General features: G+C 42.8%; 2 protein-coding genes across 5 annotated transcripts in view; both read right to left on the bottom strand.

Moving 5' to 3' along the window:
- The window catches only part of ANAPC4 (anaphase promoting complex subunit 4), a 37,215-nt gene extending 33,742 nt beyond the window's left edge, over positions 1–3,473 (bottom strand). Inside the window, exons 1-3 of the mRNA XM_070398455.1 lie at positions 3,426–3,473; positions 3,212–3,350; positions 357–462 (exon numbers count right to left, since the gene is read on the bottom strand). Of these exons, the coding sequence (XP_070254556.1) occupies positions 357–462; positions 3,212–3,340 (235 nt within the window). The 5' untranslated portion in view covers positions 3,341–3,350; positions 3,426–3,473. The remainder of the gene's footprint in view (positions 1–356; positions 463–3,211; positions 3,351–3,425) is intronic.
- Positions 3,474–7,652: 4,179 nt separating this feature from the next.
- The window catches only part of ZCCHC4 (zinc finger CCHC-type containing 4), a 48,635-nt gene continuing 39,548 nt past the window's right edge, over positions 7,653–16,739 (bottom strand). Inside the window, exons 11-13 of one of the 4 annotated variants that reach the window (XM_070398482.1) lie at positions 15,870–15,921; positions 15,212–15,356; positions 7,653–10,123 (exon numbers count right to left, since the gene is read on the bottom strand). In XM_070398482.1, the coding sequence (XP_070254583.1) occupies positions 9,988–10,123; positions 15,212–15,356; positions 15,870–15,921 (333 nt within the window). In that variant the 3' untranslated portion in view covers positions 7,653–9,987. Of the gene's footprint in view, positions 10,139–15,211; positions 15,357–15,869; positions 15,922–16,739 lie in introns of all 4 variants that reach the window. The other 3 variants (XM_070398475.1, XM_070398489.1, XM_070398496.1) reach the window with 3 other exon arrangements.

A 16,739-nucleotide genomic window follows, 5' to 3' on the forward strand; every position in this document is an offset into this window, starting at 1 on the left:
GGAAAAAAGAGCCATGATGGCACTGAACTGACCAGGGAGCGGTAGGTGAAGTTTGGGCCAAATTGTGCAGGACAAGACAACGAAGAGAATAAAACCAAAGTATTTTGTATATTCTACCAAATTTCATTTTAGAGTTACCTTCACCAAGAAGTCAGATTATATTTTGGAGAAACAAGATGGTAGAATTAATTTAAGTTCTAATAAAACAGTTTAAAACAGTCTTAAAAACTAATTTCCCAAACTGGTATTCAAAATTCTAGTATATAATGAGAACAGTAAATTCTTTCGGTGTTAAGCTTTCTTTAAAGAATACTCGGCGAATAATAAAAACGTATTTTTTATAACATGATCATTACGTTTGCCATCTGGTCTCCAAGCCAGGCAGGTCACTTCCTTTCCTGTATTTTCGTTTGGTGGAAAACTCCAAACTCGATGAAAACTTGCAAGTCGATGAAGTAAAACCTAGGACAAAACAGACATAATGGCAGAACGTAAGAATCCATTTCCAAAAATAAAATAAAACCAGATCCCCACTATTTTTAAATTATCTTGAATATATTTAGCTACCAGAAGAACGAAGACAACAGTGTTTGAACGAACTTAAGGCATTTTCAAAATAGGTGGAACAGGTCTAATTGAACCCTATACTCTGCCCATTTTCCTATCTTTATGTCAACAGAAAACTTGTCTTTTGGAAAAGAATAAGGTTGTCCAAGAAGGTAATGACCAAAAAAAAAAAAAAGAATCACAAATAGCACTAGAAAGGTAGGAGTGATATAAATAACGGCAAACTTGGAATCAGACAACTTGGGATCTAACTTCAGCCATGTCACTCAACTGGCCACGGATCTTGGGCAAGTCACGTAGCCATTCTAAACATCCTTTTCCATACGAGTAAGTTCCCATCTTGGAGGGTCAAGATGATACCGGAGTTCCTTGTACTTCAAAAATAAGATGGTCCCGACTCCATCCTCTACATAAACCAAACCACCATTGAGAATAAGGAAGAAAAGGTAGAACTGTGCATGTTCCTGGACCCTGCCACACCTTCTTGGTGTCCCACATTCACAGCTTTACCACTCCCGGCCTCATCTCATGGAGTCCCTCACTCCCAGTTACATCGACCTTTACTGGGAAGCCAAGCCCCCCAAGGAATCGCTCATCCCCCAGACTCAATGCTCTTTCCTGAGCATCTCTGCCATTCCTTACTTCCAAAACCCTTCCTCTGCTCCCTCTGGAATTCGTTCTTTTCTCAAATGTGCTTCTCACCTGAGGACACTGCTTCCCTGCAGGATTCCCAGGTGGCGGCCATTTGACTTCCTGCATCCCCTGTACTACTGCTGGGCTAGGAGACGATAGTAGGTTTCATCCTTGATGCTCAATACCATTTCTGGATGATTTTTCTTCTCTTCGCCAAAGTCCTCTAACTTTTAATTTTATGCAATAAGACCAGATCACCCTCTATCCCTCTTTAATTGCAGTCATCCAGAGCAGTGGTTGCCAACCTTTCAGACCTCACGGACCACCAGTTGGCGACAGATGACCTAGAGACCCCAAGGCATTCCCCTCATTCCTGGAAGGTGTGGACTCCTGCCTGGTTCACTCGTACTTTCCAACACCACTTACTCATCCTCATTGTTAGTAATTTCAAGAGCTTTTCGGTTCTCAACTACCTGTGCTACAATGATCACATCTTCCACCTCACCTCAGGAACTCCCAGGCCCACACCTTTGACCCTGTCATTACCAAAAGCTACAAATGCTCCAACAAGCTCAGTTTCAAACCTTCCCCTTTCCATCACTGCCTCTCTCTTTCCAGCTCATCCCTCTTACACCCAGCTTTGATTCTCCAAACTCACCAAGGCATGCAATCCATGCATTCTACCACCTATTCAGTGTCCCTCACTCCATACATGCCCTCACTTCCTACTTAATCAGGTTAGAACCCAAGGTTCATCATTACAGTCTTGCATATACTTCCCTTGCACCTCTCTTACTTTGTCAGACTTGCAAAACAACATCCCTGGTTAAACCCAACCATGTCTGCACCCCGGTAGCCAAAAGAACAGCAGAGACACACAACCATGCTCACGAGTTTCCCTCAAACTGCAATTTCGTGTGGCTCCGACCAGCAATCCTTAGGTTTCCCTAGTCCACTTGCCTTGTCGGCTTTTTCACACCTCTCTTTTCTCCTCAAACTTCTAACAGTCCATCCTCACTCCTGAACAGCACCCTTCTTCTCACTGAGACAATAGCAGCAACAAGTGCCCACTAGTACATCTACCCATTTGATTGCACTGGCGTCCCTAAAACCCCCCTACCCCGCTCCTGCTGTGGCTGTACTACCTGCGCTCCTCTCCGGAGCAATGACATCACCAAAGCTCCCTGTTGGAGGAGGGAGGAAGGTCCTTGAGACATCAGTACCCTGGAGACAAGGGCAGGACAGTCAACGCAGCGATGTAGCCCCCAATGCTAAGTCTCCCTGGCTCCTAAGTCCTCCTTACATCCACTCACCAAGCTTGCTGCACACAACACAAGCCTCACCTGGCCAGGACACCTGCCAAAAGGCCAGAGGAGGACGCGTACGCAGGTGAAGGTTCCCTTATAACATGGCTGCCAGATAATGAGCCCTCTCAGCAGAAGGTTGGGTACAGCCAGGATGCAGCTCATGAAAATCCTGTCAACTAGACATGCTGTCAGCACTCACGCACCTCCCACCAGGAATCCAGGGAGACTTCACTCCCTTGTGTTAAGGGTGTTTCTAACGGGCGGCGGCGATCCAGCACATAATACAAAACGTGGGCAAAAACATAAATGCTTGAACACATCCTCTGGGGCAGGTGCACGCATGCACATCTGCAGCTAAAGTTTGGCAATAACGCATCTTCCTTCTGCTACTCAACTGCAAGCGAACTTGGGAAGGGTCTGTGGACCTACTCCTACGGGTGAGCGCCACATGATGGGCTTCTCAAAAGCCCAGTTCGCAAATAAATGACCCAAAGAGACGTGCAGGCAGGACTGTGTGATTGTGTGAGAACTTATTTTAGCCACAAAATACGTAAAATAAGCATATACATTGTCTTTCCCGTACACGGTCCCTTAGACTTTCACCTTAAGTTTACAGCGACCGAGAAGGGAGAGGGGTGGGCAGGTGGCGCGCCCGGCCCGCGGAGGGGAGACCGAGGCTGGGGCGCCGGCGCCCGCTCACTCACCTCGCCCGCGGTGTTGGCCAGAGCGATGAGGTCCCGCTTGGGGGACCAGACCAGGAACACGACCTCCTGCGGCAGCTGCTTCTCTCCCACCACCCGGAAGGACGGGAAGCAGGTCGGGAAGCGCAGCATGGGGGCGGCTCTGCAAAGACACTCGGTCGGTGGCCCGCAGGGGTCCCCGCGCACGCCCTCCCCGGGAGCCCGACCGCGGCGGTACCTGCGAGAAGCCCGGGGCAGCCCAGGAGGCCGGCGGCTTCCCCCTCCCTCCGCCCGCGGCGCGCCGGCGCCTCCGCGCACTCGGGCACTTCCGGCGCCCGGGCTTCCTCGCGAGAGGAAGAGGGCGGCGTGGGCGCGGGGCACAGGGGGCGCCGCTGCGCTGCGAGACCCGGGGCTGGAGCGGGCGGGCGGGGAGCCCGGGGCGCGGGAAGCGCGCGGACGGAATCCGGACGCGGGGCTGGAGGGGGCGGGAGCGCGCGGGCGCTGGGAGCGGGGGGCGCGCGCGGGCGGGACCGGACGCGGGGCTGGAGCGGGGGGCGCGCGGACGAGACCCGGACGCTGGGCTGGAGGGGGCGCGGGGGGCGCGCGCGGGCGGGACCGGACGCGGGGCTGGAGCGGGCGGGCGCGCGCGGGGAGCGGGGGGCGTGCGGACGAGACCCTGACGCGGGGCTGGAAGGGGCGGGAGAGCGCGGGGAGCGGGGGGCGTGCGGACGAGACCCGGACGCGGGGCTGGAGGGGGCGGGAGCGCGCGGGCGCTGGGAGCGGGGGGCGCGCGCGGGCGGGACCGGACGCGAGGCTGGAGGGGGCGGGAGAGCGCGGGCGGGGGCGCGGCGCCGAGACCACAGGCGGGTCTGTGGGCCAGGCTCGTGTGTGCACGAGTGTGCGCGGGTCTTATCGGTTTTCGGGGAAATTCCTTGCTGTCGGTGAATGGACAGTTACTGGTTTCTGGGTGTGAGGCCTGAGAGACGAAGAAGAGGAGGAGACGGAAAACCACGCAAACTTGAGGTCCTGATCAGCTGGCGCCTCCTGCGGGTGTTCAGTCCGGTTGCTCCGTAGAATCACCTGGTCAGCAGTCGCCAACCTTTCCGACCTCACGGACCACCGGTTGGCGACCGTTGCTCCTGGAGAGATTTTATACACACACACACACACACACACACACACACACACACACACTCCCCCTCCCGGGCCCAGGCAGCACCCCAGGCCAGTGAAGAGAATACAGGATGGGACCCAGTATTTATTAAAACTCTCGGTGTTACCAAGTTGCAGTCAAGGTGGAAGGGCCCCGTCTGAAATCTCTGACATAGACAACTATCTTGATTCCTTATCCCAGTGGTTGGCAAACTGCGGCTCGCAAGCCACATGCGGTTCTTTGGCCCCTTGAGTGTGGCTCTTCCTAAGCCTTAGGAGTACTCTAATTAAGTTAATAACAATGTACCTACCTATATAGTTTTAAGTTTAAAAAATTTGGCTCTCAAAAGAAATTTCAATCATTGTACTGTTGATATTTGGCTCTGTTGACTAATGAGTTTGCTGACCACTGCCTTATCCCATTTAAGCCTCACAACCTATTACTAGTAGGAACCCCACCATAATAAACGTGGGCTGTGGGGCTCGTCCAGGACTTACCCCACAGCCTTTTGAGAATCGACTAAAGACTCTGGGCTACAGGAATGCACACGGGGCACGGGCTCTGCAGAACCCACCTGATGCTTCCTTATACAGGACTCATTTAAATGTTCAAAAGCTCCCCCACTTAAAACTAGGCTAAGAGAAAGTGAGTGTTATCCTGTGATTCTAGAACTTAAAAATCTATGGTAGAAACCATCTACCTTTCATTTCTTTTACTGTTGGAAGGAGAGAGGTGGCAGATCAACTTTCAACAAGCCCCATCTTCTTGCCCTCTATCTGGATCTAGCCTTGCGGGAATTAGGTGATAGAGCAGACTAATTCATGCAGCAACAAACATTCCAGGCACTATTTTATGCCAGACACTGTTCTTAAGTGTCTTCACCTTTAAAAACAAATTTTTTTTATTGCTTTTTAGAGAGAAGGGAAAGGAGAGGAGCATCGATTTGTTGTTCCATGTTTTGATGCATTCATTGGCTGGTGCTTGTATGTGCTCTGGACCAGGATGGAACCACAACCTTAGCATATTGGGTGGAAGCTCTAACCAATTGAGCTACTCAATACTTATCCTGCTCCCGCTCAGAGATGGACTTTTTTCCTTGCCAAACAATTTACTTAGCCTGTTTCCCACTTCTAAGGTGAGAATGGACTTGCCTTTGTTATTCATGAAATGCATTCTCAGGTATTAATGTTCTGGGGTGGCAAGAACGGATAATTTGGATGATGGGGGTCCAATATCTATCTCAACATTCCTATGGAAACTGAATGCCCATTTTCCTGAAACTTATCCTGAATACGAACCCTCATAAAACGCATGAAAAGAACTAGTAGAGGGATGCACTCAGTGCTACGGGACATAGGAGAGTAGGAAACTACCTGCACATTATGAAGTCTTCACACAAGAGTGCGTTTCCTAGAAGGCATTACGGCACAGGAAACGGCACAGCATGGGTGTGGAGTTCAGGATGTGGCCAGTAAACAGCAAATAATTGTATGTGGCCATAGCAGTGCCTCGTGTGTACTGATGGGAGTAGGGGGCAGGGGTTATTACTGGAAATTATCCGAAGTAGCCAAGGACAAGAGCTATATTAAGTGTTCCCAGCCTTTTCTTTTTCCCATTGCCCCATAACGGAGATTTTGGCTTTAGCCACTCCATTTCCTTGCCTTTCCCATTCTCTAATGAAAACATTGGTTGCAAATTGGTTTATTTGTACTTCTGTGGCACAGAATCAAAGGGGAAAGCCCAAGGATCAGTGCTTTTTTAAGGAGGCAATGGCAGGAGATGTTAAAGTGTGGAGGGGGGAGGAAGGAAGGAAACGTAAGAGAAAATACATTTTAAGAATTTCCATGCTCTTCATATCCTCTTACTAGTGCTTGAGGAAAAAATGCAAGAACTAGCTTTTTTGAAATAACTTTTTGGTAGCTAGGCTGTTTCTTTGATCACTACATCGCTTGGGCTGGCTCATGCTGATGGCATCTTTCCAGGTGTTATAATATGTGGGGTGAAATTTTGAAGGGCCAGGCAGCTCCCAACACGTTCACTGGGGAAGGGGGATGTATTTTGACAGCACTGGTTCTTTGCTTATTCAGGATCTTAATTCTGTGACAAGGGTCATGCTGCATTACAGAGAGGTGAAAAGGTGGCAGGAACACAAGCTGGGTGTGGGGAGGAGATCCCAGAGACATTTCTGAGGTAGAAGAACAAGCACTGATTATTGATTAGATTGGGGGAATGAGAGTCAAGACAGGTTGGGATATTTGGGTGCACAGATTCAGGGAACAGAAACTAGTCGTTGTTGGGTTAGGGGTGCGGGTATGAGGGGAAGGAGGAGAAAGTGGACCAGAGCAAAAGAGTTCAGTGAAGACTACATCAGGTGGAGGCGTGGTGTGAAAGTCTGTAGTGGCCAATGGCAGCTGGAAAGGCAGTTTGGAAGGGGAAAGGTCAAGGCCTGAGCAAGATGTGGGAATCACTGAGCATAGGGATGGGAGATGGAATTGTGTGAGATGGGACTAATGTAGGCCATGTGAAAGCTGTTACTTTGAGAGGTCTATTTTGAAGTCGTAAAATAAGCAAATTGACAAAACTTGCTGGAAAGAGAAATAAATATAGGTTAGTGTTAGAATCTCTCTGTCCTACTATGGTTTCATTCATTAGGCAATAAAAAAAATAAAAAACAAACAAACAAACCCTGACTCAAAGTGGCACAAGTAATAATGAGAATGTATTGGTACAAATAAATAGCAAGTCCAGCAATAGGGCCAATCGGCTTCAGGCCGGGCTAGATCCAGCAGTTCATACACCAGGGACCCAGCTGAGGGTGTGTGCCATAAGGCTGGTTCCCCCTGTGGTCCCTGGAAGACTGCTAACAGCACCTGGAGCTACATGCTTCTTCATTCAGAGGGAGAACAAACACCTCTTCACCAATCACAAGATTAAAGTCCTGGGCCTAGTGATTAGACCAACCCCTGTCACGAGCTTAGTGGGAATCAATCACAAGTAAGAAGGATGGAATTATGCCCAATAAAAAGCCCTCCCCAAGAGCTGGAAAGGATGTCAGTCATCCTTCCCCCAAATCCCATGACAGGCATACAATGGGGAGGATGGAAGATGCTGCCGTAACAACCAGTCAACAATGTTTAATATGACAGAACTACTCAAAGAGTAGCTTTAAGTATGAAGTGCATTTGGGAGACGTTCCATCCTGGCACAGGGAGTCTAAATGGTATCAATTCATGATATTCTGCTTGTCTCCCACAACCCTTTCAGTTGCTGTTCTGGAAAAGAAATTCAGAGACCTACTCATATGACTCCCACCTGGAAAAATAAGTTCTAATAAGAGCTACAGAACCAGTATTTGTATATATAGGAATTTACCCTAAGATAATAAGACTTATAAGTATGTGCATCATAGGGTCATTTACAGTAGTGAAAAAATGCAAACAACGTAGATGTCCAATCATAGGAGACTGTGGGTTGTTTTTTTTAAAAAAAATACAATACATATTAAAGAACAACATGTTTATGAAAAAAGAGTATCACACAATAATATGCATTTACAATTTCATTGTTGGAGAAATTTTAGAGCACCTGTCTGTATAGCTACTTATACAAGAGTATCCCTGGAAGAACATACGCAGAAGCTGTGACAGTGCTTATTTCTGGGTGGGAGGATGAGAGTTGCTTTGCATTTTCTTAGATTTACCTGGCCCATCTATTGCAACGTTAACAGGCAGGAACCTTTGTTTCCTTTGCCCTCTAAGCATGTGGAATACCTAGGCTGCTATTCTAGCTTTCTGTCACTCCTCACCTCCAATTTGCAAATGAAGAAGTTGGCCTATCTATTCAGGCTGAGACCACCAGATGCTACACTTCCAGTCTGCAGGGCTTTGCAGCAACTAAACAGTGTGAAAATCTCAACTGTCCCACTAATGGGATAAAACTCACCTCTCAGAGCTCTGAGATCTGCTTGCTTACTTTCCCTCAGTTTTGCTGAGTTAACATTTATACTGAATTGCCTGAAATCAAATAGTAGAGATCTTATCTTCACTTTATTGATTGCAATGCCCTTCTTAGTTGACCCTCAAGTAATTTAACCCATGCCCCAATGTTCTAATTAAAACTGTACCAAATCAGTGAAATTGGATTTTCCTTTGCATTTTGTGCAAGTGTTCCTTACCTACGCAGCTCTGAGCATATTAGCTTCTTACTCGTGTAGCAGTTAGGGTTCTGAGGCATAAAGCAGCATATTAAATGGCATTCCTAGTCACTCAATATGTATTTATGAGCAGCTACCAGTTGAAGGGTGAAGAATGTGTTAGCCTGGCCGTATGCTTCCCAAGGTTGTAGGGAGGAATAAAGAGATCACACGTGCCGCAGTCAGCTGTGTCTGACATCGCCATATGCACAGTACAAGTGATGCCCACAGGCTCCTGCCACCCATGAGCTAAAACTACAAGGGAAACTAGTACACAAAGTGTTCTAATACAAGGCATGAGCTAAGCACCTCAAAAAAAGCATAAATGGCCCTAGCCAGCTTGGCTCAGTGGATAGAGCGTCAGCCTATCCACTCATGCAAGACTTCCCAGAAGTTTGTCTCAAATTTCTCCCAAGACCTAGTAACTGTGTCTCTTTTTATTGCTAAGGATCAGTCCTATTTTTCATCTAATTTCTTTACATCAGTGTGAATGTAAACTGCAAAATCTCTGGGAGGTAGATTCTCGTGTTTATGTCTGAAGTCAACCACTTTTACCAACTTTCCAAAGTATGAGACTATTACTTTAGATACCCAAGAATCAATGTCTTCAACTGTAAAAAGTGGATATTAATAATATCTATCTTGAAGGAAAATAAATATGTAAATATATAAATAAAAATAGTGAATAACCTGGCCAAGGACATAATGCCAGGAAGTGTTAGTCAAAAAAGGAATAAGGAGATTGAATCACCAAACTATTCTGCCTTATGCACTCCTTATATAAAGAGAGAAACTTACTGCTTAGGTTAAAAGACGAGATGATGGAGCAAGTCCTAATTCTAAATACCTCATTCATTCAACAAACATTTAGGTGCTTCTATTCCATCAAAGGACAATTGCAAAAAGTACTTAAAAATAAATATTTAATAATAATGTAACCATAATTATAATCTTTATATCTTTAGACTTCCTTTGTCAAAATTCTTTCCATCATTTTCAGATTCTGTCTGAAAAAATTGTACTTCTCTTTACAAGTGGGGTTTAAGCCATTGTACAATATGTTAACATTAATTTAAAACATTTATCTTAACATATTCTTATGTAATGTAGTAAACAAAACCTCAGATTTTCATTTTCTTCTGATTCTGCAAAAGAATGCTGTACACATACTTTTCAGATAAAAGAGGCTAAAATAATATGATTGGAAGGGAGTTAAAGCGAGAAAAAAAGACACCGAGAGACAGAGCTGGTAAACCAGCTAAGGATGGAACAACTTACCAGGTCTCCAGAGACAATGCTGCAGGTCTATAACCAGCAAATACCACCTGCCTATTACCTCGCTTAGAACGGTGCACACCTTTGAAAGTGACAGAATTTAAGTCCAGCATGGCACTTTCAGAAAATGGCATCAAAGGTTGGACTATAAATCTTTCTTATTCTCAAGTCACTGGACATTTAAGAGCAAAGATATTGATGGGCTCTTTCTCTCCTTTTCTTCTTCCTTGTAACAGATGTATGATTCATTGCTTGTCCTTTAGTGGTCTCCATTTTCATCTTATTACTTTTTCTCTGCTTCTGCTTTCTGACAGCTCTGAAAAACAAGGTGCTAAATTATTTTGTAGAATGAGCACAGTGAATAATTAGATTGAAGTTTAATTAACTAGCTAACCAAATAAGAAAACAGACGGGAAAGAACTTACTGTATTATAAGCATAAATCCTCAGAATCCTACACCATAATAATGAGACAGAGGCCTGACCAAGCAAACTATTTGAAAAAATTTCCTTGAAAGATGGTTACTGCAAATTTAGAACAATCTATTCAGGACAAACACACAACAGAGGTAAATAGTTAAGCCAATGAGTTGGGAGTTTTTTTGGCTGGGGTTTCTTTTTCATTTTTATATATGTTTTTACATCTGTACTGCTCAACTCAGCACTTCAATCTCCAAACCCCTGAATTACATTTTTCAGAAAAAGGACAGATAAATTCTGGCAGTTAGCAGAGGTGAAAAAATGAAATAGCACAACAGAAAAAACTAACAACACTTACAGAGGCTCATCTTTAAGTCCTACGGCTAATATCCTTGCCTTGGTAAGTATCTAAAAGTCCTGACAAGTGCCATACAGGATGTCCACATTTGCGGTCTCCGTCTTCTCAAAGACTAGCTTCAAAATGAACAAGTTGGAACTCACCCTCTAAAAACACTAAACCACACCAGAAAAAAAACAGGTCCTTTGTTTCTGGTACTCTCTGAACTAACTTACAGGCAATCTATAGCTGAGAAAGATTGCCTCTGTTCGTTCTCTTTTTCCAAGCTAGCAGAATCATGCCATTAATCATATCACGAACCACGGAAGAGCTGGGGCTGCCAACCCTGGCAGACTGGAACCTTCCCATGGCTACGCAGCAACATCAACTGTTAGATTCATCCTCCTAAACTACAACAAACCCCAGGGAGAAGCTTATTCTTGATCTTCCCAGGACCAAAACCTGTGAAAGAAACTTCATGAACTATATATAATTCCCCAATGAACCAAATTCAGGCCTCACTTTTTGTTCATTCAGCATATATGCGAAGTGTTAGGAATACAAAAATGAGTGGGCATAATCTTTGACTTAAAGAAGCTGAGAGAATGAGACAAAGCAGACATCACCCTTCCCTTTCTTTCCCAACTTTTTAGGGGGAGAAATTGAGGCTATGAAATCATCCAGTGAGGAAGTGGCAGAATGAGCTTGATTCTAGAACCTGTGCTCTTAATTACCTTAATACGGCATACTCTACTATAAATTATTTAGGTGTGCAAAAGGCTAAGCATATAGTAATCACTAAATAAATATTAGCTATTATCACTAGCTCCATGACTATTATTCTTGGAATTTTGCTTGACAACTAAGTTTTTCCATATTTATAGATTTTGCACTATGGACTGGGGTATCCTACCAGATTATAAAGCAAATAAAACAATCATTTTTTTTTACTGTTTTGTGCATGTTATATAAATCTCTTTTCCCTCCAGCCATTTTTTAAAAAGTAGGATGATGTCCTGATAAGTGATGATTTTGCAAATTTAATGAAGTATAACCTCTTAATGGCAAAGTCAATGAAGCTATGCATGCCTGTATGTAAAATTTAAACAAATTTTCTTTGGCTGATCCTCCTATAAGAAGAACCAGATTTCACTAGAGAATACAGTACACAAGAACAGAAAGAAAACATTCACTTGTAATATGAATAAATAAAACTTTCCAGAGATAAATTTTTTCAACAGTGATGAAGTGATTAAGCATAAATCAATTAATTATCTTATTTTCCTTAAAATTAAATTGACCTAGTATTTGTCCTCTAAATTATAGGTATTTATATAACTGATAAAGTGAGCTTTAACCACAAGAGGGAGCCAGCATCATTCTAATTCACAACCAAAGGAAAATTAGTACTAAGGGAAAGCCGATTAATTTGAGCAGCTATAAAATATGTAAGATGAAAAGATATTTTATGCCATTTATGCTAAAAAGGCTATTAAAATTATTTTTTCTATTGCAAAAAAAGGTTTGCATTTTCAATTTCATTATAAAAATTTTTTAAAGCAATACCTTAAGATAACTGTTAACAAGAGTTTAGTTAGCAGTTTTCTCTGAGAAAAGTACTACATCCTAAGGGATTTTCTCTTTGAATTAAACTTGATAAAATGCAATACTAGAAGATACAAGATGGTTTCTCTCAATGGAAACAATGTATTACTACCAAATAGACTAGCCAGGGCTATTTTAGAACCAATGAAGAGCCTGCAATATAGTACCAAAATGCAAATTCAGTTTCCATGGATCCTAAGATCACAGAATCAAAGGCTGAGCATGTTACTAACTCCTGTTTGTAACCAGAATTACACTGTAAATAGTGCAACAATCTCAGACCAATAGTTCATTAGGCTGTATTCTATTTTGTAAGGTTCCTAAGAAAAAATATTTTGTAAAATTCTTCAGTACACCTATTTAACTAATTTAAAAAATACCACAGCCCTGGCCAGTGTGACTCGGTTGGAGCATTGTCCCATGTACCGAAAGGTCGAGGATTTGATTTGGAGTCAGGGCACAAACCCAGATTGCAGTTTAATCACAGTTGGGGCACGTACGGGAGCCAACCAATAGATATTTTTGTCTCTCCCTCTCTCTTCCTCTCTCTAGAATCAATGAAAAGCATATCCACTTAGTGGAAATCATTATTTAAAGTAAATTTGGTAAAGATAAAAAAGGCAGTTTAAATAGTAGGCAGAATTCAAATGGCTGGAAAGTAATGGAACAAAATAATTTCCAATGACAAATTAATAAATAAAACTCTAATCTATATATAAAAAAGGCTAATATGCTGTGTCCTTCCGACCATCCAACCAGTCGCTATGATGTGCACTGACCACCAGGGGGCAGGCGCTCAACACAGGAGCTGCCATGACGCACACTGGCCATTTACAAAGAAACGGCAACATGGACCTGGCCTCGACAAAGCAACACTCGGCTTCCCCCAAGTGGGGCACAGGCCCTGCCAGCACCCCAGAGTGACACCCTACCAAATCGCAGCCGATGCTGCCGAGACCCCATGGCACAAAATTTGGCCCACAGCCCAGCCCAGCCAGGAAATGGTGGCTGTGAGTGCCAGGTAATGACCTCACGTAGCAACGCCTGGCTTCCTCTTCCTAGAGACTAGCCTCCTTGCAGTTTCTTCAGCCCAGGTACACAACTTGCTTTATAGCCAGGAGCAAACATTTTACACTTTAACCAAATGTCTGTGAAGCCTTTTCCCGTGCCTCATCTCATTTGATCCTCACTGAAGTCCTGAAGTAGGTAGATAGGAGACTCGGTAGAATCCTATTTTCTTTTCGTTAGCCAGAAAACCAAGATTTAGAAAGCTTAGAAACTTGACCCGACTGAAAAGAAGAAATGGTGGACCTTGAAAATGACAGGTTTTCTCACTGCGCAGAATATAGTCAAACACTGCTGCAGTTAAATATTTTACCCTTTGTTCTCCCTGTGTGATCTACAATAATCTGCTTTGTGTTGATATTTACCGCTTGTTGATGACAATTACCTGAAAGAGAAGTTGGGATGCTTCACTGGGCTGGAAAAAGTTTAGCTAAATCAGAAAGGTCTAATTAAGCAAGTTTATTCTATATATTTAAAAGGCTAAGTTGACTCATGCATGCGCAATACATATAAAGCTCTCGCTGGTGCCAATCACACGCATGTGTTCCGATCTGACATTGTCGATCATGAATTTGGTTGACACTTCTATTATAGAGAAAGGGCGAAGAGTGATATTAAAATATTTCTTCTAATTAATTTCCTTTCAATGTGCATGAATCCGTTTACCAGGCCACTAGTATAATCATAGGTACCAAAGAACTGGATACTTCTATTACTAATTGATAACTTTTTTCTTTTTTTAATCCTTGCTCAAGGACATGATTTTATTGATTTGATTTTATTATTATTTTTTACAATATATTTTTATTGATTTCAGAGAGGAAGGGAGAGGGAGAGTTAGAAACATCAATGATGAGAGAGAATCATTGATTGGCTGCCTCCTGCAAGCCCCACATGGGATCCAGCCCATAACCCAGGCATGTGCCCTGACCAGGAACTGAATCATGACTTCCTGGTTCATAGGTAGACACGCAACCATTGAGCAACACCAGCTGGGCTATTTTTATTGATTTTAGAGAGAGAGGAAGGAATAGAGAGAGGGAAACATTGATGTGAGAGAGAAACATTGATCGGTTGCCTCCTGCACGTGCCCTGAATGGGGATGGAACCTGCAACCTAGGTATGTGCCCTCACTGGAAATTGAATCTGCAGTCTTTTGGTATATGGGATGCTGCTCTAACAAACTGAGCTACACAGCCAGGGCAATAGATATTTTTCTAATTACAAGTCATCTGATAGCTCAAACTTTGATCCTGATCTCAATTTTTGTGTAATGTTAAACTTGGCTATCTGATCTTCATATCAAGAAAACAAGAGGACTCAATACCTATCATCCCCTTTAGTTTAAAAAAAAGTATAATCATTCAAGTTAGCCCAGTTGAAATAGCAATGGTTTTTCTAAGTATACCATTGTCATTGGTATGACTTTGCTCTGCGTTATAACCAACACCAAATATTGGTGAGAGAAGGGAAATTATTAACAGAAAAAAGGTAAAAATTAAACTTTAAATATTTAAATATAAAATATGTCTAAATTTTTTTTTTGAAGTCTCATCTACTTTAAAGAAATAACTTCATCTTCCAGTGTGTCCACTGTGGAATCATACATTTCACTGCATCTGAGATTCTGCTCCAGCCTTACCCACTACCATGTGTCTACAGCCAATCTGTCCTGACTTAAACAGTAGATCCTTCAATAAAGCCTGAACTCTCGCTCCACAAATTATAATTTCACACTAACCACAGGAGATATAAAGTTAGTCACTTTCTACTTATATTCTGGTTATTTTCATGTCTTACCTATAAATTTCTAAGCTCTTGGACTCATCTTCATATCCTCCTTCCCCCATCCATGCAAACAATACAACAATTACTTTAGCACTTTTGAATCTTCCAATTATTGCACACTTTTGTGGATTACTCTGTATAAGTCGCACAATGAAACTTTTCTTCTAATAAACAAAAGAATTCAACTAACTTGCTAACTCTTGTAGCTGCAGAGATGTTAGGACAAGTACTACGTTTGTGATCTAATTCACCGCAAATGAAGCAGCCGTCTCTAGGGCCCTCGCAAGAATGACCCGGAAGAGCACAGTGATTGCAAATGCTACAGTGGATCCAGGCTGTAAAATAAAAATTGAGTTTTAGAAGAGGTTCATTTAAGGTGATTTTTCATTTGATTAACCTTTATGATAGGGAAGCATGAATAATGTTTACTTCAATTACTGTCACAGGTTTGCATAGCTGGTTATAATTTCACTAAAGAACCTGAAGTTAAGAGGCCGGAATCCCTTGTAAATCAGCTAACTTCTGTCTGAGACATAGCAACGAATTTAGTCCTTCTCTAGTGAGCCATGTGATCTTAGGGCCACTGACACACGGGGGCTGGCTGCGTGACACAAAGCCCTATTAAAACAAGCCAAATCCAATGGCACACGGAAAGAGGTTAGTAGTTATGGCTTTCTATGAAGTAGAGAACGTATACTTTGGTAATTATAAAAAATTAAAAAGTAAATTAATACAGGTCTCTATAGTGATTTTTTCTTTTATAAATGCAGTTACATATAAATCCTATCTAGATGAAGAAAAACTCAACTGTTTTCACAGGATTTCAAACACTAAGTCTAAATACTTACAAGGCTTCACACACTTTTTGCAGAGAAAGCAATGGTTCCATTTTCTGCCATCCTATAAAAACAAATTTAAAATTATATTTAATTTGTCATTAAAAATCAAGTCCCACAATTAAAAATTAAAATGTCTTATTAAAATCTGCGTAAATTATTAATTCCTATTTCTCACTTTCCTAAGCTTCAAAATTACATACTTTGATTTTAACATATGCATATCTCCACTCTACTCAATGTCTCGTTGATGTGCCCCAATTTCCTTAACTCTACAACTGGGGGATTTCTCTAAATGATCTTGAAAGTCCACTCCAGATCAAGCAACCCCATCTGCATAAGGAAGGACGCAAAGAAAATTTCAAGAGAATTAATGATTCATAATTTTTATGTGTCGAACTGGCATAATCCTTAATAAAATTCATATCTGAGAACTATATAATTTAGAAAGATAGAGATGATAGATTACTATTTGGGTGATTTTATTTTATTTTTTTTAAAATATATTTTATTGATTTTTTTTTACAGAGAGGAAGGGAGAGAGATAGACAGTTAGAAACATCGATGGGAGAGAAACATCGATCAGCTGCCTCCTGCACATCTCCCACTGGGGATGTGCCCGCAACCCAGGTACATGCCCTTGACCGGAATCGAACCTGGGACCTTTCAGTCCGCAGGCCGACGCTCTATCCACTGAGCCAAACCGGTTTCAGCACTATTTGGGTGATTTTAAAACTGAAATAAAACATACCTAGAAAAGTGCATAAAACACGAATGTCCAGTTTAATGATAATATAAAGTAACCACTTATGAACCCAACAGGTCAGGAAACAGAACGCCATCAGCCTCCTGGACACTTCCCCACGTGTCCCTTGCCAGCCC

Source organism: Myotis yumanensis, unplaced genomic scaffold (genome assembly GCF_028538775.1).
Source record: "Myotis yumanensis isolate MYYU_CA2020_CCGP unplaced genomic scaffold, mMyoYum1.0.hap1 SCAF_1, whole genome shotgun sequence".
Classification (NCBI taxonomy): Eukaryota; Metazoa; Chordata; class Mammalia; order Chiroptera; family Vespertilionidae; genus Myotis; species Myotis yumanensis.